The sequence below is a fragment of the Phaseolus vulgaris genome, chromosome 7 (assembly GCF_051622355.1).
Source record: "Phaseolus vulgaris cultivar YP4 chromosome 7, ASM5162235v1, whole genome shotgun sequence".
NCBI classification, from domain to species: domain Eukaryota; kingdom Viridiplantae; phylum Streptophyta; class Magnoliopsida; order Fabales; family Fabaceae; genus Phaseolus; species Phaseolus vulgaris.
In genome coordinates this window covers 50246749-50273338 of record NC_143504.1, presented here as the reverse complement: position 1 = coordinate 50273338, position 26590 = coordinate 50246749, and the positions used below count along the sequence as shown (strand labels likewise).

General features: G+C 27.7%; 1 protein-coding gene across 2 annotated transcripts; it reads right to left on the bottom strand.

The window, feature by feature from the left end:
* Positions 1-17406: 17406 nt before the first annotated feature.
* On the bottom strand, positions 17407-20562 carry LOC137829909 (trihelix transcription factor GTL2). Of its 2 annotated transcripts, none has more exons than XM_068636933.2 (2): positions 19405-20562; positions 17407-19011 (listed from the first exon to the last, which is right to left on the bottom strand). In XM_068636933.2, the coding sequence occupies exons 1-2, from the start codon at positions 19785-19787 to the stop codon at positions 17631-17633; spliced, it is 1764 nt and encodes a 587-aa protein (XP_068493034.1). In that variant the 5' UTR covers positions 19788-20562; the 3' UTR covers positions 17407-17630. The 2 variants fall into 2 exon arrangements, with proteins under 2 accessions (XP_068493034.1, XP_090161376.1); XM_090305250.1 differs by having other exon boundaries at positions 17407-19275; positions 19405-19924.
* Between the last annotated feature and the right edge of the window lie 6028 nt (positions 20563-26590).

The following is a 26590-nucleotide window of genomic DNA, read 5'->3' as shown; positions in this document are numbered from 1 at the left end:
GCTCAATAGTAATCTCTTCACCACCGCTTTATTGGGTTTAGTTTCCCATAAATCTAACCAATATCTCAAATATAATCCCATTTAAACATAAAATAAATTATAAAACTCTTGGAATGTATAAGATATAATAAAATTATATAGTTGTCTCTTGAGAGGATTCGCCTCCTACCAACACTGATGCACGTTCTTAAAAAAAATACATGTTAGAGACAAATAAAAATTATAAACTATAATTAACAAACCAAGAAACTGTATTTGATCTCTGATTAAGATTAAAATATTTAATGATGAAAGAGTGGTGTCACACTAACACGTGATATTTTTTGTCCAAACTTTATTGCGTTATTTTTTTTTCTTCTTCTTACTTTTTAATTTCTCTTTCTATCGTATTAGTTTACTCCGACTTAGTTTTGTGGTTTTCAGAATATTACCCAATGGAATTTGATATGCTCACGAGATTGGTTAATGTGGCAGCGATTATACTTTTTATATGGCGTATTCAAGTGTATACTATGGTGTCAGATCGGTTATCTCAAGTCTTCTCTTCAGATTCTTTCCACAAAAACATTTTTCGGTGTTTTTAGATTGTTTTCCCTCGTAATTTTTAGGTTAACTAATCATTTTAAGTTAATCTTTTTTATTAAATTCAATTTTATCTTTTATCTTTTAAAATAATTTACTATTTTACACTTTGAATGAGCGATAAAGATTCATACGAGAATTTAAAATTAATTTTGTTACAAATTTTAACATTACACATATGAAAAGTCAGCATAAAATAATATATTTTTTAAAATTTATAATATTTTTGTTCATCACTAAAGAAATTCAAAAATAAAAGTTAAAAAAATATTATTTTTCTCATTTCTTTCATTTATCGGCTATTATAATTATATTATCGTCTATTCTATCATATTTGTTTGTCTTAATTTTTTTTCAAGTTCCAAAATTTGTTCTCTCAAATTTAAAGATAATTGTAAAGTCACTAATTTTCAAGTTGAGAATAAAACTTATCTTTTAAGTTAGTTTGGAACTTTATTTATAATTATAGACCTTGATCTCTTTTTTTAAACTCTAAATTCCTTAAAACTAAATACCATATTGCTTTTACTTATCATTCCTCTTCTATTTTAACATCAAGTCCTATTATTGATTTAGAGAGCACATTGAATTTTTAAGAATGATCTATGGTGTCCTATTAGGTGCTTTTCTATTTTTGCATGTGTTCATTTTGAAGAGAGGGTCAAAACTTGATGCTTTTGTGGCTTACGAGTGGAAGGGTAGTAAATTTACATATAAGGTATTGACATATATGGTATTGGTTGTATCATATTTTTCGAATTTATCTCACTTTTATCTCTAACTGGCTCTTTTTTATCAAGTTTGTTGGAAGTCCTTTGTTAAAACATATTAAGGTTTGTAGTTTTTACTTTCTCTATTTGGAACATATGAAGGATAGGAATTTTTAAAGGTTTCAACAAAGTATTTATATGAATTATGTCATTCACACTATTAAAAGCTTAATTAGATGTTTGGTAATGGTTCTCATAAATTATGTATAATAACATTGTTGACTTTTTTGTGATAAATTATTTTGATATTAACACTGTGCTGAGAAGTCTTCTAACCCCGTTTAAGTTCTTTGAGTTTTCCTCTTGCTGGATAGGCTAAGATTAACATCCTTCTCGTGATTGTCTTGGTCTTGCTACTTATGTTGGTAATTTTAGAGGGAATCATGGTGAATATATTCGCAATTTTTTTCTTTTATGGGTGTAAAGATTTGTATATATTGAGATCATGGGGGTTATTATGGCTATTGAGTGTGTTAATTTTGTTGGTTATAGAGGTGTTTAGCTATAAAGTGATTCTTCTTTACTTTGTCGTGTTTTTTCTTCCCTCCAAATTGTTTCTTATATCCTTAGAGGTTGTTGGAAAAAATGTTTAGAGATATATAGAAATATGGTTTAGGGTTTCAACTCCCGATGTTTCACTTAGTTTGAATTTTTCCCTCACTAGTATTTTGTATCATTTTCACATTGGTTTAATCCCCGTCCATATTTGTACTTGTCCTTTTATAGTATCTTTCATATGATGAGAGGTAATTATCAAATTTCAATATATTAGTCTAGTTAATATGTTGGATTTTAATATTGATGTCTAACTTGAGTTCTATAAAAAAAATTATACGAAGTTTTTTTAAATATAAAAGACTAAATTGAATATAATAAAAAATTAAAGACCTAAACTAATATTTTAGCTTATTTTTTACTTTATTAGGTATTCTGTTTTCAAACAAAATTTTCTCCAAATATAACTTTATTTAAGAATTTGTTAAATATAAACTTTCTAAACTTATTTAAAAATAAAATTATACAAATAAAAAAATTAAATTAAATATAATAATTTTTCATAATCTAAATATGTAAAAAATAGAAAAAAAAACTACTTTTAAAAAATTAAATAATTGTAATTGATTTGAAATAAGTAAATGAATAAAAATATGCAAAGAGTAATAAAGTAAATTTTACTATTTTACAAAATTATTTCTTCTTCTTTCTTTATTTCCATCAAATACATACGCATTATTTATCTTTTCATTTTCACTCAACCAAAACAATGCATTCATAGATTTAAGACCTAAAAAACTATTTTTTAAAAGGAAATTTTTTTCTTTAAGAGAAATAAAGGATGTTTAACTTAAAATATTATATGTTTGGATTTATTTAATTTTTAATAATTTTAAGTGTGTTATTTACCTTTTCAATTCAATCAGAATTCAAAAAACAAATTCTATCTAATTTTTCAAATTAAAAGAATATTAATTTTAGTTGAGCCAAGAATAATTATAGTGAGACTGAAATTATTCTATATTAGTTATAGAAGAAGGTATTACAATAAAATACGATAATATTGATCAAGTGCCCATTAACTATAATTTTTCCAAATGAACACTCCTTACAGATCACAAATGATATATTTGCTTCCATCTTAATAGAGTAAGAGGTGAGAACAATTATTTTAAGTTACGTAATATTTATTTATTTTTTGAAGTAGAAAGTATAATTTTATTATATGAACATTCATATTTTTATTGAGAAATGTGTAAGTAAATTTAATCTTTTGAAGTAAACAAGCTTTTGCTAGTTTATATAAATACTTTAAAAAATTTATTGCAAATTTATTGCAAGTGTAAGTGGCTTTGGATTGAAAATTATATCGAAATTTTACATATAAATTTGTTCATGATTCATATATGTCCAATTTTCTTGATGTCTCTCCTTAAAAGAATCCAAAAAGTGGTATCAAAGTTGTTAGTTTGTTTTGCTGACTCAGTTAATAAAGTACAATATGAAGTGAGTGATGAATCCTATAAATTTGTAAATTTCTTATATGGAACGTCTTCTTTAGAATGGTTTTAGCCAATCATGTTCCCTTATGATAAACAATAGTACAATTAAATATCATTATTGAACTACTCGTAATTAAGAAATGTTTCCACTCAAATGAAAGTGTACTAATATGAAAGGGACTCGCACTTGAGGAAGAGATTCTTAAATCCAAGTGTAAGTTAAAGTTTCATATTAAGTAGAAATAGGCAAGAAGAGCAACATATAAGTAAAGAAAAAAAATCTACATTTATTACCTCAAGGGTTTAAGTTGTAAATGAAATTTTGGTCTCTTATATAGGTTTGTTCATAAATCGTTGATATTGAATCTTCATGATGTCTCTCCTTAAAGAACTCAAGAGTTGAAATTTAACACTAATAAATATGAAATATGTATAACAAATAAGTGACTAATGGGTTCATTAAATATTAAATTAAAATTTTAAAAAATTATATAAAAAAATTAAATATTTAAACTTTGATAGACAACGAACAATCATAAAGTTAATATATTTTATGGTCATTCACTTTCAAATACAATGCAACGGGAAATAAATCAAAAACTAAATACAACTATATATTAAAATGTAAATAAAGAAATAAAATTACAATTTTACAAAAACTTCCAAATAATTATAGCAGTTTATACAACTACCTTAAAAAAATATGATTTTTAGTTCTTTATTTTGGACAAACATAACAATGATCTTAAATTTTTTTAATCGACAACAATTGATTTGAGTAACATATTCTTCTTGGTAACCGAATTCAAAGGATATTTAATTATTGAAAATGTATTAGAAACATTAAGATTACAATGATGATCCTTTAAATACTCAGGTGATTTTTTTATTCTAGTACTTATTCGAACATTCGGAATTTTATTTTTTGTCATGATTTTCACTGAAGTTTCGGTCTATATGGGAACAAACTTCTTCTGGAACTTCAATGTATTATTCATAGTTTTTATTGTTATTGTTATTTTCAAGATGATCACAAGGTGCAAGAATGACTTGTGATGACGAACTCAAGATACGTTGATCTCTAGTAAACCAAATTTGATTATGAATGTTAGGATTGTTAATTTCATTGCTAGTATCTTGAACCCTTTGATATGGAAAAACATGGTCATAGAAGACAACATCCCTAGACACAAAAATTTCTTTGGATTGAATATTCAACAAAACACATCCTTTTGTTTCCCTTTTAAAACCAATAAAAACACATTTTGATGCCCTTAGATCAAATTTTCTTCTATTTGTTGACAAAGTGCTAGCATAACACAAAGATCCAAACACGTTTAATCCATTAAAATCTGCTCCAGTTTTGTAAAGCATTTCATGAGAGAAAAATAATTTAAAACAGGTGTTGGAAGCATGTTTATAATATGCGCAACACGTATCACGGAATATGACCAATAAATTTTTGGTCGATGAGAGTTTTTGCTACATTTAATATATGACCATTTTGTTTTCAACTATGCTATTTTGTTGTGGAGTATTGGCATGTGATGTTTGATGCACTATTCTTTTGTTAACAAATAAATTAGTCATGAAAAATTCAGTTTCATTATCACCTCTTATTATTTTTATTGTTGTCTCAAATTGTGTTTGAACAAAAACAACAAAAATTTTCAAAGTCTTGACAACTTCAGATTTTTATTTTAAAAGAAAAAATCATGTGTATCTCAAATGACCATGAATTGATGGTATTGAGTATGGTCTCATACATTTGCATGAATCAATTCAAAACATTTTTAGATTTAGATGTACTAATAGAAAAGGAAAGTCTTTTTTGTTTTGCAAAATGACAAACATCACAAACAATAGATTTTTTATATTTAACAAAATGAAACTTAGTCATGATAACATTAATACATTTGTTTGAAACATGCCCTAATCGAAGTTGTTAGTTTGTTTTGGTGACTCAGTCAAGAAAGTAAAATATGAAGTGAGTGATGAATCCTATAGATTTGTAAATTTCTTATATCAAAAGTCTTCTTTAGAATGGTTTTAGCCAATCATGTTCCCTTATGATAAACAATAGTACAATTAAAGGTCATTAAATTATTGAACTACTCGTAATTAATAAATGTTTCCACTCAAATGAAAGTGTACTAATATGAAAGGGACTCACACTTGAGGAAGAGATTCTTAAATCCAAGTGTGAGTTAAAGTTCCATATTAAGTAGAAATAGGCAAGAAGAGCAACATATAAGTAAAGAAAAAAAATCTACATTTATTACCTTAAGGGTTTAAGTTGTAAATGGAATTTTGGTCTCTTATATAGGTTTGTTCATAAGTCGTTGATATTGAATCTTCATGATGTCTCTCCTTAAAGAACTCAAGAGTTGAAATTTGACACTAATAAATAATTGGTTACAAGGAAGAAGGACATGAAGAATATAAGAGAAATATATCTTATGAGATTTTTGAATTTTTTTTTCCAAACCTATATATCATTTGCTTCAAGTTAATTTCCCTTATAAAGTTTTTTATGTTAGAATTAATGTACCATTATAACCTATAATTAGGGATTTTGATCAAATCTTAAATAATTATTAATCTTTTTTAAAATTAAAAATCTCAATCAATTTTGACCTTTCAACCTCTTGTTTGTAAAAGAGACTAGTTGGATGAGCTAGTAATACATAAATCTCTAAGCTTTGAGCCTGGTTAGGCAAGAGACTTAAGTCAATATCTTTCCATTATGCTAAAAATGGGAACACATCTTATTATTGATGTAAAATCATCTCCATCACAAGAGTTATATAAGGTTTAAATTACTTTTTGTGAGTTTCACTTAAGATCTCCTTAAAACTTTTCTTTTAATTCAAGAATCTTATAATACTCGCACTTTAATTATTTTTTACTTAGTTATTGATAAAATAATACACTTTTAAGATAGGAAAATGTACTTTTATTCTTATGATCCAAAATCTAAATTTTATGTCATGTCAACAAATTTCAAAGGAAAAGTTTTATAAGACCCAAATATTTAAATTTATAACCATGGGTATTACCTCTATATAATGAAAATGTCCTAAACAATGTATTTGTAGCTAACTATGAAATAATGGTCAAACTATTTACTTCAGACAATATTTCCTCCTTATCGAGGTTGTAGGCATAAAATTTTGGATTATAAACTTGTACGGTACATATTTTTCTTAAGTGTTAAGATAAGAAAATATCTTATTATAGAATTGAATGTAATTTGGTTCTAGTAGTTTATTTCAAGGTAAACATCATATTGTTTAATCTTTTGAAAAAAAAATCACTTTTGTTAGCTTTAGCGAGCACTAATGAATGAATTTTTCACCAATTAGATGTCAACATTGTTTTTCTTCAAGGTAATCTTCATGAAAAAAAAATTATTAGAAATGATTGATCTAAAAATATTTAAGAAAAACTCCTTTGTTGTTTTTAGCCTAACAAGAATAAAATAGTTATCCCTAGAATTTGTGTATTCTATATTTTGTTTAGACATAGGATCAAATAAGGTAAATGTTTATTTAATCCCTTCACACCTTATTTATATAAAAAGAGCTCATGTACTTATTTTAATAATTTAAAAAAATAAGTGTTAGTTCTTATCTTAAGTAGGTCAAGTCACTCATTCTTTTACTTGTTTATACTCTTAGGAAGCATATTGAGTTCATCTTTTGATGGTTGGTGGATAATACAAACATTAATGCATAAGATTTTTTGTGGTTATTTTCTTTGGAGTAATTGCCTTCATTTAGCATTGGTGGCACAAGTCATTTGATGACTTTTTTTCCGTGAACAGTATGAATTTTTACAAAAATTCTTAAAGTGAAACACTTTGCATTTTATTTTCCAAACTAGAACCCTTTATTATTCATAAGTGAGAATTTGATTATTGGGAGGAGCCGAATTCTCACTAATTTTTTGGTTTTGGACACAAAGATATGTTTAGAATTTGGTTTCTAGGGGCATTTTGGGGGCAATTTTGAATTTTTATTGCAGGTGGTGTAGAACAATTGTGGGTTTTTCGGTGCGTTATTGAAATTTGGTTTTTGAATAGTCAAACTTTCACTTGTCTTTTGCGTTTTTGGGAAAAAAAATGTCTATAAGATTTGATTCAGAGGGACAACTTGTAAGAACTTAATTATTTTTTTTTACAATGTTGGAGCAGAGGTGACGTATGAGTATGGTGCTCATAATCTTGATATCCATTTTCCAATTTTAGTATCTAAAACTTCACCCAAAATGATTTTTTTGTGAACAGATTTTAGGAGGGGATTTGATGTTTTCTTGTTTCGCAGTGGGTGATAGTTAACAATAAAATAAATTTAAGGACTTTTTTTTTTCAATTTTGACTTGTAAAATCGAATTTGGAGAAGAGGTTTTCATTTATTTTTCTACAACGTTGGATTGACTGAGGAAAAATTAAATTAAATTAAAATTTAAAATAGGTAAAAAAAATGTTATGAAAAATTTAATTAAAAATAGGGAGAATTTTTTTAAAAATGATTTGTGAAAAGAAAAATATTAATAAATCATGTAATGTTGAATATAAGTTGGTTGTGTGAAGAATTAATATAATATTTATTGTTATTGATAAATTAATTTTTTATATGATTTTTAAATAAATATAGGTAGTTTAATTTATTAGTTTTTTATATGAAATTTTTTTCAAAAATTGCAGCAAAAACTTTATTCATTCTCCACCTACATTATTTTTTATTTTTCTTCCTCTCTTATACAAATTAAACCCAACACCTATATTTTTTTTTTAATATTTCTAACTGAATTTTTTAAAATCATTTCAAATTTTGATTATTTTTAACTTTCAGATTATATTTACTTATATTTTCAAGTTTTAAAATATTTTAATTCTCTACTCAACAAAATTATACTCAACCTTATATAATTAAATACTTATTTTTCTCATATTTAAAATTTATTCTCCCTATTTTTAATTAAATTTTTTAAAACATATTTTACCTACAAAATTATGAACACCATATTCATATGTTCAACTCAGCTCACTCTAACACCGGAAAGAAATAGAAAAATTCTACAAGTTACCCCATAACAAATTAAGGGGAAATTTGACTCCCTAGAGATCAAATTTTGATCATGCACCAAAAAATTCACATGTCTTCTTCATTACTGAAAATAAAAAATAAAAATTGAAAACTTCCCTTAAAATTCGCCCCCTGAAAACCAAATTTTGAATAGATTTTCGTGCCAGAATCAAAAAAATAGGTGAGAATTCGCTTCCTAAAAACCAAATTCCCACCTGTGATTAGTATAGGATTATAGTTTGAAAAATAAAATGGAAAGTGGTGAACTTGGGAAAATTTTGTGAAAATGGGTACTATTCACACCAAAAAGTCGTCATTTGATAGGTAAGTTGATGACATGAATCAATTGGTGAATACTAATGTGATGCTTGAATGAGAACTTTGGTGCATCTAAGAAACAAATTCTTGATATTAGAAGGAATTATCGAGATCAAGCAAGGGAGTTGACTGAACTTGATGCGGTGAAGATGCACATTTATTTTGTTTGATTAATCAATTAAAGTAAAAATATAATTAGCTGAAATGGTGTGGAATTTATTAAGAAGTGAGCAAGAATGAATCAATGAGTATGTTTTTGTATTAAACAACTATAATGTTTTTGGTGCATGAATTAAACGTAAATTATTTAATGAAGTTGTCACAATCGACACAACAAGCTTCGTGTTATGAATTGGAGATTTGATTTTAAGCTTTTTGTGAAGAGAAATGTGTGAATATTGTAATTTCAAGTGTTTTTTTTGTTGACTTTCATAAGCAGTTTGATGAGATTGAATTTTGGTGATTTTTTTTTATGTAATTCAAGAAGTCAAATAATAATGAATTTGTGAGATTTTTTTTGAGAAAGTTTTTAGGCAAGTAATTATACTAAAATTTTGTATTAATTTTTTAACAAGCGAATGATGATATTTTGATCCGAAAAGTAATTTTTGTTTATAGTTTATCAATAATATGTTGAAACAACTAGTTCTAGAAGGGATTTGAATAAAGTTTTAGACTCTTTTCTTATAAAACTAGACTAAACCGTTTAGTGAAAAAACAGACTAAGCAATACAACTTTTTTTATACTAATTCATTAAAACACACAATTACCACTAGTTGTTTCTTAAGCAAACGACTTAATAAGTTTTACTAAAAATCAATTGATTACCACCTAATTACAGAAAACACTCATGATTTAAATTAATCTTATTTCAATTGTAACATATATTTTCTCTTTCATTTAATATATTTTAGTGATATTTTTTTTAATTTTTTGAAATTATATTTAATTAACATAAATAATTTAATTAATTAACTAAATATTTAACTATTTTTTAGAAAAATTAATTTAAATATATTTGATTATATTAATATTTTAAATAATCCAAAATCCATTTAATTAGCATAATTTTCTAGGAGATGTTTTTTTTTACTATAGTTACTATTTGTGCGTCTCATAATATAATTACAAATGACATCGTAACATTTCAATAACAAGTATACTATAAAAAAAGCACATTGTAAAATACTTACATGAATAATGTTCTACTACACTACGAAAACTAAAAAAAATAAATTAATTTTATTAGGGGTTTATTAATGGAGGTTACTATAACCTTTAGTAAGACACAAATGTAGTAGAAGTTTTCTAAACTCTAATAAAACACATATTTACTAGAGATTTTCCAAACCTCTAATAAAATTAATAATTTTTTAATAAATAAAAATAAAATACTTTAATTTTTTTTTTCTTAACTTCTCTTTTTTTAACCTAAGATTAGTGTTGGAGATCCCACATCGACTAGAGATTAGAGTCTTTCATTGTATATAAGTGAGTGCAAACCTCAGCCCTATGAATCGATTTTATGGGATTGAGTTAGACTTAAAGTTCACTTTATAATAATTAGTAAAAATTATAAAACATATCTTCTCTAACCCTAAACGCTTCCCCATTCACACTCTCCTCTAATCCTAAACACTTCTTTAATCTATCTTTTCCATCAGCAAATTTGAACTTAATTTAGAATTCTCCTCATTCTTCGCTTCACAACTCATGGTTTGCCGTAATTCTGCGCTCCACAACTCATGGTTCGTCGTATTCGTGGCGAGGTTCATACACACCTTGGTGCTTCCATCTAGGTATTATTGTCTATTCTATTTGTTTTGATTATTCAATGCAATGCCTCTATTATCACCGTTATTTCAGTTGCGTGATAGTTTAAATAAATTTAATTATTTTTAAATTATTATAATTATTTAAATTATTAGTCATAACATCTATTTTAAAGTCGATTTTTAATTTAATAAATTGTAGTCTAATTTAATTCTAGTAGTCTTTTTTAAAAATAGTAAGTAATTAAGTTTTTAAAAGCTAAATTAATATAATTTTGCGGTAACATTTTTATTTGAAACAATTCCATCTTTTTTATATAATTCAATTCAATATTAATTTTGTTCAGTTAATTAAAAAAAGTGCTCATATTGATACAATGTCTTTTTATGCACCTTATACGTAGCTTTAAAATCATGATATAACATGCGTATTGACCTTCTAAGAATATTATTTGTCATATGAAGATAAAAATAGGGTGGACTATTGTAATGAGTAAATACTCACTTTGGCATCTAAAAAATGAAACATTGATGCTCTACAGTATGTAAATGGGTAGTTTAAAATTCTCCTCTCATACATCTTATAAGTATTTTTTTTAGTAAGATTCTCAATAAGCCTTTTCCATGTAAATATGTTCAAATTTTTCCTATCCTACATCTTACAAGTCCTGATATAAACTTAAATGCATACAAATAGATCTTTCAATAATTCATCATTTTGTTTCTAACTACTTTTTTTTATTTCTAAAATCTTTTTCAAAAAAAAATTGCTCGTGTAAATTCAAAGCACTCATCAATTTTTTTTTCTGTTTTTTTCCAACTCACTTGTACTTTAAAATTAAGTTTATAACAAAATAGAAGCAGAAATCATAAGAGTCGCATACAAGAAAAAATAGCTTTAATAATATAAATATTTATTATTAAATATTATAAATATGTTTGTGACAATAATTTTAAATGTCACTAAAACAATTAAATTGTATTGTAACAAAAATAATTATCACTAATAATTTTATGTATTAATTTCTATTTAATAAATTTTATATTAATTATATTCTTATTAAAAAAAATAATTTTATTATATATTTTTTAATAGTTATTTATGATATGTATTTTTAATTTTTTAATATTATTAGTGCGTGGGACTATATATCTTGGATGATCCGATAGGCCCAATAAATACTCGCTAGGATAAACTCAAAATGGCTCTGATATCATATTACGAAGTAGACTTTAAGTCTAACTCAACCCCATAAAACCGGCTTATAGGGTTGAGGTTTGCACCCACTTATATACAATGAAAGGCTCTAATCTCTAGTCGATGTGGGATCTCCAACATAATTATTCTGACATTTTTAGGTTTTCATTATTTTTTATAAATAATATTTATAACAACTAAAAATGATATAATTACAAATAATACATAAGTAATGATAAATTGTATATTTATTCTTAATTTTTTTGTAAAAGAATTAATATTTGTTGTAATATATGTGGAGATTGCAAAAAGAAAGTGTCAACTATTCAAAGTCAGTGATATATTTTTGTTAGTTATTGTAAATATTTTAGCGGTTGTTGCTCATCATGCACACGAACTCTATGAATTTGACGTTAACATTGTCATTGAAATCGACGAATTTGATCATATTGTGACATTTTTTTAACAAAGTAACTCATTACAAGGAGATGAGGTTTTTCTTCTCTTGGTCATGCAAGTTAAAGGTGTCGAAGCTTTATGTCACCGCCATTCGCGTTGTTAGAAGCAGAAGGCAACAAACTCGAAGAGGTTAATGCAAGTTATGACTCAAACAGTTTCATCGGGAAAAACTTTGAATGGTCTTAAATCCTTTTACATCTACCATTTGTTAATTATTAAGAATAATGGCAACTTATAACAATAAAATATAATCCAGGTATGATAATAATAAGTGACATTGATGATAAATATTTAAAGTAAAAAAAGTGATTAATTAATATATTAAGGAAATGAATGTTGGAAGTGGAATGGAAAAAATTGATAGGACATAGAAAGTTGAGATTTGGGCCGAAAGATAATTTGTAGCGGAGCGTGGTGGGCTTGGTCGATAGGCGTTGACTTTGACGAAGAGATTGAATGAAAGGTTTGAGAGTGAGGAGCAGGAGATGCACGTGCGAGGTGTTGTTGGTAGCGTGGACGTTAGCGGAGCGAATAAGACAAGAGAGAGCAGAAGCACATGTGAGGTGAGATGGGTGTGGGACCCACTCCCCAACACCAACCTTACACCATATGCATCCATCCCCTGTCCTGTCGCTGTATCATCATCATCTCATCTCCATTCCCTTCATATCAATTGCATTTACCTTCCCTCATCCACCTCATTTATTTTCCACCTTTTTATTCAATATCACCTTCAAAATAAATACTATATCTTATACTTCACATTAATCTAATTATTTTTATTTTTAAATAATTAGATTAATAGATAGAGTGAGCAACATGTGAAAACTAATACATGTTAAAGCCTTCTTCTCTCACACTCACCAGTTCAAGAATAATATTATGGTAACATTCAAACTCTTAAGCTTAAAATTTTAAGTATTATAAAAAAAATTCGTGAAAACGTACAATGTAGTATAACTGTAGTAAAATGTTTTAAATGTAATATATTTTTATTAGATAAACCTTTTGGTTATATAAATAAAAAAAGTTTAAAAATGTAAGTATTATAAAAGTTTGGTATTGAAATAAAATTTATAAAAAAGTTCGTATAAAGGATGTGACATAATAAAAAAAGACTCAGATTATTTATATGGCTTTCATTTTATATGTTCATTATATTATTTATCATATTTTTCTTATAATTTTTTATCTCTTGTTTTTCTGCCCATATATCTAAAAATGGGGAGTAGGAGAAAACACAACAAATACAAACAGAGTTTTAGGAACTGCATCCCTCATATTTTAATGTGGTTAAATATAGTTATTTTTTTTTATTTGATTCTTCATCCAATGGTCATAACTATTTCTCTTTGTCACTCTGTGACTAGTGAAAGCAATGAGATTGGGCCAATAATTAGGGATGTTCAACAATTTGTGGAAAAAGGAAGGGAAACAGGCTAAACAAAAAGATTTCTATTTAAACTATTTAAACATGAGAAATGATACTTTCATAATCATGAAATGAAATGAAAGTAGTATACAACTCTTTATCCTCATGTAATAAATTTAAATATAAATATATATAATAAAAATAATTTTATAATTAAATAATATAAAAAAATATTAAAATAACAGTTTTAAATAGTATTAGTATTAATGATTGTAATGTGATTATATAAACATATAGATTGTGAATATATTATTATCCTAAAGAAAAATATAGGGGAATTTCTTTGCATTTTCAAACCCTTTTTTTCTTGTTTCTTTAGGTACTTTAATTCAGAGTCATTCTAAAGCATAGAAAAAGGCTTACGTTCCAGAACTTCTTCTAACTTTAACATCATTACCAAGATTTCACCGTAACACTTGTTCTTGTACTCCAAGTTGAGGTATTGATTTTGAGGGTTGTCACAATTAAAATAAGGGGTTTCAAATAATGTGATGTTTGAAAATAATCTACAATTAAAGGTAAATAAAAATTATTCGGTTGATATGAAAATGGGACGAAGAAAATATATAATTAAACATATAAATAAAAGAGTGTATAGTTGATTTGGAAATATGTCTCCAATGAAATATAATTTTCTAGAACTTAAAATTCTTTAAACATTTTACACAATAGATAGACTCTCATTCTAACATGAAGATTTTTACTTAGAACAAGAAACAAAACATAGCTATGAAGCCCATAATATTAAAATACCTTTCTTTTCATTGCATCGATTTCTTATATTTCTTATATATATATAGCTATTCAATATAATCAAACTTTTATAACTAAAATATTATAATGTTCATTTGGTTATACTAACATTTCTAACTCATGGTTTATTATTTGGACAATAAAAAGGGAGCAACAATGTCACAGATTTTATATTGGACGTACCTAAAAAAAAGCTGACTTTTTAAAAATAAGAGGGTGCAGGAATGTCAAACTTTTTTTTATATACGAAAAAATTGATAAATAACTCAATTTTATGTATAAATAATAATTTATAGATAATTGAATTTTATTTTACAATTGATAGTTCGTTTGTAAAAACTGTAAGTAAGTAATAGTTTATCTACAGATCAAAATCCGTATGTAATTATTAGTAGACAACTTGAATTTTTTTTTGTAGTGTTACTACAATTATAATTGTGGTTCACATAAATATTTTAAGTGAAATGGAGTAAAATCATGTACTATGATGTTAGACAAAATTTTAATACATACAATAATTATTCTATACAACTTACTTAAAAGTAATTTTTGTTACTTATTTTTCATTTTAGTGTAATAGATAAGCTAATTTGTTCGAATGTAACTACTGCATTGTACTAGAAGAAAATTATCATTTAGGTGAGTATTACTAAGACCTGAACAAGAGGTAACACATTCGAACATCTAATTAAGTTTATTTTATTTTTTATGAGTACTTCATAATAATATGAATGAAATGTTTCAAATATTCTTTTCCAATAATCAATCTCCATTATGTCAGTCAACATGACATTCAACAATAAGGTAGACAACCATCATTCTCACAAGCATACTTAGTGTAATTTTATTTTCACACTTAGTGTAATTTTATTTTCTTGTTCACAAAATTTAGCTTAAATTAGACAGTTTTTTAAAATATTATTTTGAATACAAAATTTTCCTTATATTTTAAATTTTTTGTTTTAAGTCAAAACCAATTCAATTTAAAAAATTGTTCAAAATTATGTTGATGAACACACACCAACGGACATAAATTTTGAACAATCTTTTATGTCTTTTCTGATACGTTTTAACGTCTAATGCATATATGTTTTATGTAAATACAAAATGTTGAAGTTCGAGATAAATTTACGTCTATATATACATATCAAATCTCACATAATTAACCCTAAATATGTGAAGTAAATTTATGTTATTGAATTAAAAGCATACAATTATCTTTAGCATATATAGCCTATAGAATTCTTATGAGTTGAATGTGATATATATGAATATTGGAAGTCTCTAGTTGAGATACATGTTTGCAAAATTATTATTAGAAAATCAAAAGAAGAATACATTATGATGCTTAATATGGAGGAAGAAAAGAAAACTGATATAGACTCACCAAAAACAAAAAAGAAAGAAAAGAATAGCAGTGGTGGGCCTATAATGATATATTGCACCACTTCTTTGACTCTATCTTGTATGTTTTTCTCCCTATCTCTCTTCTCAGTTATATATAAAAGTTTTGAATGAGGATAGTTATCCGAACAAAAAAAGTTTATCGATGTTTTAGCAGTTCAAAATTGGCTACTCTCCTCTCAAGAACGTGTTTCTGCTATGAATAAAACAACAAAAGATTTGGAAGATTGTGAATCAAGCAGAAGTAATCAATCAATCAACAAAGAATAACGAAGATGATTTTGGCACGAAAATATATGCACCGTGTGCCACTGACAACTACCTATCGAAATGAATGGTGCCATTCATTAAGAACTATGATGCCATGTCATAACTCAGACTACTGTAGAGTCCAAACACTGATTCAGTATTGACCTAACTAACTCCTTTCAGTGCCCAATGTTTTACCCAATACTATCCCTACATACACATTTCAATCTTTAAAACAAAGGTACCAAAGTTGTTTCTTGAAAAATTATTAAATTTAATAGCTATTTATACAATTTTTATTTTCTGATAGATAAATACGTTAATATGGAGTCCATAATCATGTAAATTTAATTTTTAAATACGTTAACCATTTATAATAATCATATAGGTATTTCTACAATCAACACTCGTATTAGTTTAAAAAATGTACTAGATGTTAAGTTGAATTTATTTAATGAAATACCAGATACTTCTAAATTTGGCTTAAATCTTGTTTTGGTCCATAGTTTTACCAATGTGAGATTTTGGGTCTATGAAAATTCAATTACGTAAGTTTTTAGCATTAAACCCTTTTAGTGCATTGTTAGTATGTTTCCAACTTCAAATAGAAAATATTAACATGTCTAATTCCTTCCGGCAAGATATTAATAACCATGTTTAATAATAAATTTAACATATATCATTAAAAGTATATTAATAATTAAACGTGCTGTTAAATGTTTATAGTGAAGAAATTAAAGCTGAATTAAATATTTAAGATTTTATAATATTTTCTATAGATTTTGATTTATTTAATTAAATGGTTAAATTAATAAAATTAATTTGTACAAAAGAGTTATTAAATATACAAATATATACAAAGAAGAATGGGGTAAGTTAATGAGTAGTGAATAAGATAAATATACAAATAATTTGTATAATATATACTTTAATAGTAATTTCCTTTGCATTGCCAAATGTAATGTGATATTAATGAATTGATAGATAGAAAGTTGATAATTTTTCATGATCTGATGAAATTCTAAGGATGTGGCCCTATGAAGTTGAGTACAAGATTCATTATTACTTGGTGGGTGAGAAAGTTATCCATAATAGTAAAATTTTGAATGTTTGACATTAGAGATAAAATCTATGTTGGCGGGAGTACCTAAACTCGTTTTCCCAGTATACTTGGACGAAAAAGACCGATGGTTCCTTTAACATTTTGTTAGTTCCAGTGACTAGTTAGAAAAGTGAAGAATGTCCTAAAGAATGTTTTTCTTCCTCTCCCTTTAACTTTTTAACAGGGTCAATGTCTTCCCTATTAAAACAAATATCAAACATCAATTGATTCCCCTCACTAAGATAAAATAAAATACAACATAAATATCACACTTGCACAGGAATAGAAATATTAATTGTTCTCATTCCTCAAACTAGCTATAGGTGTCGGTGCTCGCCAAATTCTAAGTTTTTCGAATATACAATATCAATTTATATGCTGTAATGAAGAAAGCCAGCATCAACCAAAAAACAAAATACACAAGTTACAAAAGAGATGGTACTCATTATTATTATTATTATTATTATTATTATTATTATTTTGTGCCTGGACAAATCAATGAATTAAAACTGATCAAAATCCAAAGAGGGTACTTGCATCAAGGTTTTCTCACCTCCATGATCAACCTGCTGCTGCACACTGAAACCACCAGACCCCACTTGAGAAGAAGACTCGGCTTGTGTTTGATCTGGTTCCACTTGCTCCAGATTCTCAGGTGGATTATTCATGTGGCTTTCTGGCCTTTCGGATTGTAGAACAAGTTTTCCTTCATTATAGAGACTGCTCAATTGATGAAAGTAGGGACAAGTCCTTGAGTCAAGGGACCTCTTCTTATTAACATCCTTGGTTTTCCTGAAGTACTTGTTTATGTTTTCCCACTTCTCTTTGCACCTCTTTGCACTCCTCCTGTATCCTAACTCCGACATCCCTTGTGAGATTCTCTCCCACAGAGGCACCTTATTGTTCCCTTCCTTCTCCTCATTGGTGTTGCTGTTGCTCACACTAGTGCACCTCAGGTTTATCAGTGCTAACACTTCGTCCTTTGGCCACCTTCTCCCAACATCGTCTTTCTCAGCAACGTTTGATGACAAACTTTTATTCAAAACCGAATTTCTCTCTACCGGATTTATATTATTCTGGCTATTTAGAGAGGAAGAACTAGGGTTGGTTTGAGGAGCTTGAGCTGAAGTGGAAGAAGTAGAAGGATTTGTGATGACTTGTAACGTGTCTTGTGCAAGAGTTGAGGTAGGGTTTTGTGTTGTGGGTATAGGTGGGATGTTTTGTGAAGGATTAGGGTTTTGCGTAATGTGAGTTTTTAGGTTTGAACCATTAGTTACTACCTTGAGGGTCTTGTTTGAAGAAGAAGTGAGTGAGAATTTGTTGAGTATTTGAATAATGTTGGTTTGTCTGTCACCTGCAATGGCTTGCTCACGAGCCATCATCTCAAGCTCCTTGTTCATTTTCTCCATCTCTTGCTTCTTCCAAGCTTCCTCTCGAGTGAACTTCTCTTCATCTCTGGTCATCATGTCCTCGAGGAGCTTGTTGTGCATCTCCTCTTGCTGCGCCATCATCTTGTGCACAATGCTCTCACAAAAACCCTTGAACATTTCAAACCTACCGGGCCTTTTTCTCTTGCGCCCCTGACTCTTTGCCACTACTGCATCGTGGTTTTGTTTTGTCACCGATGACTCAACTTTTCCAGAATCCCCTTCTTCCAATGGATGGTGGTCCATCTTGTCTTGTTTCTGTAGTTGCTGAGTCTTTTGTCCGGTCCCAAGATGATCACCACCCCCTTGATGGTAAAGCTGTTCAAGCTCACTAAGAAACCGATAATTGTTATTATTCTTGCCGTAATTAATGTTGTTGTTGAAATATCTACTTTCTTCTTCAAACTTCTCCTTGCACTTCTCTGCACTCCTTTTATATCCAAGCTCTGCCAGCTTCCTGCGCCCACACCATAAATTATATAAATCCAAAACCCAACCATGGAATGAAGCATCTAACAGCATCTTTGTCTTCAACACGTATAATAATAGACAGATTTGCTTTCTTCCTTGCTCTCAGGCTGAGAGTGTATGGGTGTCAAGGTGTCAGTGTGTGAGCTAAAGTGTGGGTGCACGTGTGCGTTTGTCTACCACATGAAGGTTTTAGGTAGCAGACGATGCAGCTACACTGATCGAACGCAAAGTGCTGCTCATAATTAATTTTCTGTTGAAGAATTTATTGGGTTGATTTATTTGGAGAATTGTTGTTGAAAAAGAGGGTTAAGGACAGGCAATAACAGTAAAAAAGAAGGTACATAATTGTAAGAATAGTATTAAGTTAATTAATTGGTACCTTGAGACATGTTCCCAAGTGAGTTCTGGGAACCAACTCTCGGTGCTAGATCTGATCCTCAAGAGCGCAAGCACTTCGTCGTTAGTCCAGGGATCAATCAGCTGGGGTAGTTGCTGCCTTTGATCTCTCTGGATTTGGAAGTTCATTGGGATGGTGGTGTTTTCTGCCTTGGCTTCATCTTTGTGGGTAGAGGGTGGGTGGTGTAATGGGTGCAAGAGACTGTTGGGTTGGAGTGGCAGTTGATGGGAAGGGCTATAGGGATCAAAATTGGAAGAGAAGGTATTGGGGGTGCCAGAAGCATGGAGAGGGAAAGGTAAGTGAAGAGGTAGTGAGGTCCTTGGAGTTATGAATTGGTGGAACTGCTCAGGTACTCCATCGAACATGTTTCTGTTTCTCTTTTGTGTTGATACTTCTCTCTTTCTTTACCTCTTCTTTCCTGTGCTCACTGTAAATTCAAATCAGCAAAATGCTGCAAGCAACTTACAAACCACGCACCAACCTCTCTCTCTCTCTGTTTTCTGTCTTTCTCTCTCTCTCTCTCTCACATTTATCAAAGAATTTGTCCTTGCATGGAAGGGAAAAGATAGCCCACCACCACACCCTTTTAGAAGAAAGTGAACTCACACCCCTAGCTAGCGGACAATATTGCATATAATAATATAAAAAGAGTGTTATTATCAAGTGATTATGATATGAATCAACTTTTTAATTCAAAAAGAAAGAATTATATATAGATGTTTCATGGAGATTAATTAAACGACATATTTGAAGAATATGATATTTTTGAACAGAAATGAAAATGTGGTTTGCTTGAAGAAGTGAATCAAGGCACGTTAGAAATAAAAAAGGCATATCCAATGGGTTTTGAGGGTTTTTCCTATTTGCATATAAAATCCAAAGCGATCTTTATGATGCATTGGAGTTGGTTGTAGTGAAAAAAGTTAAGACAGGGAGAAGGATGTGAATGTGAGCGTGAGAAATGAGATGAGAAGAGAATGAAGAAGAGGTGAGGTGTGATATTATGATGGGATGCATGATTGGGGATTGGAGAGGACGCGCGTGGAGGGAGAGTGAGGTGGAGAATGGAAGTTGGAAAAAAGGGGAAAAAAGAAAAAATAGTTTTGGTTTGGTTGTGACTGGGGCACTCGAATCCTATGCAGTAGCTGATGCTCATGATGGTGTAATTAACGGCATCCGAATGGCAGGACACGTGAAAACATGCAGAGGATGGGACCAATTATTTAAGGATGGGAATCTTCACATGGTACAGAGGATACAGTGCTATAGTACAGCTTCACCCCTTCTTCTTCTTCTCTCTCTCTCTTGAAGACTTGAAAATATTTCGATTTTATTGATGGATATGTTGGGCCTACTATTAGATGTATAGTTTGGATCTAAGAACACCAACAATAAGAATATTTCCCCCACCTTCAACGATTTACTTTCCCCTTTCTGCGACTTTGCATTTTAAGCCTCTCTTTATACTATCACCGCCATCCCTCCCCTTTCCTTCCTTCATTTATATGTGAGATTTCCTCCAACACTTAGAATGAAATTAGGAACTTCATTGAAAATGGTGTGTTGAAACTAAGAATGAGAAAAAACAAAGTTTGGGACTTAAGAAAGAGGGGAAGGAGGTGGGGTAAGTGCTTAACCAGCTTGGAATGAGTTGTGGAAAGAGATATGTCATAACTAGTAACTTCTTCTCATTAGATTGCTTCAATCTCAACCCTTCGTACCTCCCACTTTTTCCCCCTACTTTTTCAGTTTTGACCTATTTCACTCAAAATCGAGGGGGGCATGCCTTGCTTTCGGGTGCATTTTTTTTTTTTTTTTATCTTCAAAAACTTTTCTCACTCCTTTGCATTATGCACCCACTCTTGCCTTCCAATACACTTTTGTCTTCTCTTTCAAACTTTCAATCTTATCTCAATTATTCAAACCTATTATAGGCCCAACTTACCCCAACACATACCCAAAACTAAAATAAATTACTTCCTGCACCCCATCATTCTTTGAAAAGACCATTTCACCCTTTTAAAAAACAACTTTTGGATTACTCTTTCCGAAATATTTAGGGAATATACTTTCCAGAACAGAATTTATAAATTCTGGATTCTCCATTCTGGAAATTAAAAAATTGTGTTTCAGAAAGGACATTCTGGAATTATTTTTTGCCTTTTGGATTTCTTATTTCAGAAATACATTTTGCTTACGGAACCTCTATTCCAGAAATACTTTTTACTTATGAAACCCTTATTCCAGAGTCATCCAAGATAATTTTGGTATTGCATAGAATATAGGGAGGCAGGAAGAAAAATGTAAGGGTGCAGGAAGAAACTGCCTTAAGTAAGTGGTAGTAAGTAAGTACACTGTTATGGGTTTTGGATCACCTTAGCCTGGCCCATAAATCACAACTTTATCTTGGTGCTGACCAGAGTAAATACACTCCAAACTTCTTTTCATATCCACTAACTCCACTCCCAAACAACAACAATTTCTTTTCACACACTGTTTTTGCTTATCTTATTTTAGATATTTTATTATTATTACTATTTTAAGTTTCTCTATTAAAAAAGAGACAACTTATATTAAAATAATTTTATTGTAATGGTACTTTTTTTAATTAGGAAAACAGTACTTAAATCCCAGATAAGCACTTTAAATTTTAATTAATCAATCCTTAAATTTAAATTTCAATAAATAAATATTTTAAATTTTATTTTTTTTAAATAAATCCTTTGAACTTTAATCACCATTTGTATCAGGGGTTTATGTCACTGAGAGTTTGGACAAATTTCTCATCTGACTCAATAAAAAAAAATGGATTGGTTGAGTCCTATTTCTATATTTTTTATTAGACCTAATCCTGCGATCAAAGGTAAGTGGACTTAAATTGAGTTATCAACTGGGTCATATGATTTCAATTTTTTTCATTAAAAATTTTAATTTCACCTTTTTTAGGATTTTTAAAAATAGACTGTTGTATTTAATATTTAAAGAATTGAATAAATTAATATATTTCAAAAATATATATTAAATGATAAAATAATAAAATAAATTAAAAATTTGTTATATTATTATTATTAGCTAATGTTTATATACAAATGAGATATAGTTTACATCCTCTCGTTAAATTTTGGAACTTCCATAAATAATAAGGTGTGCACTTTCTTTTTTAATACCATCTTAGAGGGAAAAAAAGGTATTATTGGGGTAGTTGAAGATAAATTTATTTACTACTAATAAATGTTTACTGAGGATAAAATAATAAATATATTTGTACTCTGCATTTCTAAAACATTTGTGATATTAAATGTTTAATTAAGGTTACGTGAAAAAACACCATTAAAGCATAATCTATGACGGATGAAACTAGAAAAGCAATTAAAATAAAACACTACCTTTTTATATCAAATATGAGCAAATAAAGGTTAGATATGACTTTTTCAAGTATTATTTATGTTATTTAATTAGTATTTGTATTTTATTTAAATAATATATATATATATATATATATAATATTTTAATTAAAATTTTATGTACAGATCATTAAAGCGAATGTTTACATTAGAAAAAGAAAAAGAATGTTTACATTAGAAAGTGTTATACTATTCATGAAGTGTGTAATAAAACAGATGATAAAAGAAAGGGATGTTATTGTTTATATTTAAATAATAAAAATAGTCGAATGAATTTGTTTATTAGCATTCGATTTAAATATATATTATACATTTATTTATACAATCAAATTCTATAACGTTACTAAATCATAAATCTTATTGAAAACTAATAATTATTTGTGGACTATTCCTATTGATTTGGTCGTCTTGTACTCGTTTTTCACAAGAGTTTCTCCCCTTTCGTGAATCACAAGGGCACTAAGGTAAACATTGCTCCCTTTTATTTTAAATTCTTCAAATTATTAATTAACAATATTTAGAATGTGACTATGGATAAAATTAGCATAGATTAATCGTTGGTTCCAACCATGTTTGTTAAGTGTTAATAGGAACTTTATTTTAAAAAGTGCTAATTGGAACTGACCTGGGATGGCAGAGAATTTATTAATTAAAAAGGCAACCAATTTGTTGATAGCTCCTTTTAATTTATCAATGTATTTAATTTTGTTTAATTAAAATTTATTTGTCAAGTTATTTTCCTTTATGAGAGAGTATAATTAGAATTTTTTTAACTTCTATCTATTACAATATTTATCTAAAATCTTGATTAAATACCAATTTAAAAATATTTTAAAAATTATTTATCAATTGTATCTTAATTAGAAATTAATTTTAGAAATTACAAATTATTAGTTTCTATATTAACTAAATTATATATTATTTTAAAAACTAAAAAAATTATTGGTATCTAAATTAGTTTTTATTATTGATAAATAGTTTCTAAATTGGAATCTAATTAACTACCAATTATTTAGATTTTAAATTTGATATATAATTAGATACTAATTTATAAATCATTTATCAATAATAAAAACTAATTTAGATACCATTTTTTTAATCTCTAAAATGGTATCTAATTTTGTCAATATAACAACTATTTTTTTTCTCTATTTAATAATTTTCTTGAAGTCTCCTTCTTACTAATATTTGCATAAGGTTTACAAATTTATGAATTTATAAATCATTTAACTTCTTTTAATTTGTTAAACACTTATTTTGAGGCATAATGTAAAAATGAGTTAAAGGATAATCTAATTTAAATGTGATTCAATATCTCTATCTTGCGAAAAGAAAATGAGTTGAGAACAATCTTCTTGATTTTGATATAATTAAATGTAGTAAAAACTAGTGAAGGAAAGTCTCTTTTCATTTGTATAAATTGTTTAAAAAGCTTTAACCCATTATAATTTGTAAAAGAGTTAACCCATAAAAATAAAAATAAAAAGTAACTAAAAAGTCATGAAAATAATTAGCTTTTAATAATTAATATGAACTATATTGTTTTTATGAGATAAATATGTCTATTTTCAATTATTATGTCACTATCCATCCTTAGATTGTGATTGGCATGTAGACTAAGATTTTATCTACCTAGTCAATCTAAAATTGATATTATCCAAAGTCTTAAAATAAAAACAACTAGAAGAACTAAAAACAATTCATAATGCTCCCCCAAAATACATTAATTCATATATAGTTTCACCTATATACACATTCTTAAAATAAATAAAAATGACACCAACAGCTACTTAAAATAATGTTTTTTAAATAATTTTCTTTGTAGTAGTTTTTTAAGTTAAAAATTTTCTTATATACTGAAAATTTTAAAAAATATTTATTTATAAATGAAATTTTTTATTCGAAAAGTTATAAATCTAAATAAGTTTTTTTTCATCAAAAGAGCTAGCTTCATAAATATTGAAATTATAAACAATTGGACATAATTTATTCGAGTGCCAAATTTATAGTCAAATTTAAAGGTAATATTTATCCAAAAGGATTAATCTTCGACATAACGATATCTTTTTGGTAATTTATACAATAATTCGTTGATGTTGTTCTGGTAAGGGGTTGAGATTGAGAGAATGATTATTTTCCTCCTTGGTCGGTCGGTCGGTCTCTCTCTAGCTCTTCTCCTTCCAGAATAACTTCACAACTCTGTTTTTGCTCTTCTCCTCGTCTTCGTAAACTCCAAGCTCGGATTGTACATGTAAAAGACACTCTAACGCTCAAGTGAGATCTTGGTTTTTGGTACTCGGTGCAGTTAATGTGGGGTGATGATGTACTTTTTTTCTCAAAATGTGTAACTATTTATATGATTATGGTCATTTGTTATTGGGTCAGATTAAGGTTTTGGTTCATAATTAAGAATGCATTAGCTAAAGCTCAATACTATTTGATCTTGTTAATCTCTTGTAAGACTTAATAAATTTGATTGTGTTGGTCGACTCTGACAGGATGGTGAGACTTTCGCTTGTTATCCGGTCTTGACCGGTATGATGTAAATATTAATAATAACATAATTGTAATTACAATAAATATATTTATGTTATTGATAAAAGATTTTTTCAATTATAAAGATGAAATCCAATAAAAATCACTTTAGATATTGGTTGGGTATAAGGTTTATAGTTAGAAAACTAAGTTAAAAAATATCCATTTATGCTATATATAAGGTAAACATAAAATGTACAATATAGATTTTATAAATAACTTGATTTAGTTTGTTCACTTCCTATATCTATTACAAGGTAAACTCTAAATCCTAAAATCTAAACCTTAAAACCTTAGACATTAAATTATAAATGTTTAAAATAATCGATATAAAAAGATTTTCTTCTTCTTTTAATAATGTGTCTATATACCTTCATCTTAGATGATTAATACTAAAGTATCCAAAATCAACCTAACGTATTAGAAGTTTTTTTAAGACAATTTCTTATTAAAAATACTTAACGAAAGATAAGAAGTATTTATGTCAACACAATACAATTACAACCAAAATAAAAGCATGTAGAGCATATTTTAAACTGTTAATGCTTAACAAAAGTCATCCCACAAAATAAAACCAAAATATTAAATTTCTTGAATAACACTAAAAAAAAAACTAAAAATGCAAAACTTAAAGAAGAAAAAGACATGTTATAAATTTGTACCAAGATGGCATGGAATAATCAATTCCATATAATCATTCTCACTATTATTCATCATAACATTTTTCAGCATATCTGAAAAATATTCTCTTTTTATCATTTATTTTTTTTATGGGTCGGAAATATTTTAATCTTTTCAAAAAAGTTTGATGTATTTATAAAAGATATTCAGTCATCGGTCTGTAAAAGATATTTTAATACTAAAGTTAACATTTGAAATATAATGATGGTAAATAATAAATATTGTTGAATACACTAACATGAAAATAATATTAATATGAAAAAAAATTCGTATTATAATTAATCATGTGGTATTAAAAATATCCATTTATTTCTCAATAGATAATTTCCACGATATCAGGCATGGTAGTGGTAATAGAGTAGAATTCCATTTAAACCATATTACCCAATTCTCATGCTTTGTTTGATAGTGACATCAAATCTTGATCTCACCTTTACTATGAAGACTTGATTGCACTTCTCAGTAATTCAAAATTGCATGCAAAAGTCGAGAAAAAGAAAACACACTTAAAAGAGTGATCATTTTATTTCCTTTTCACAACCTCTTCA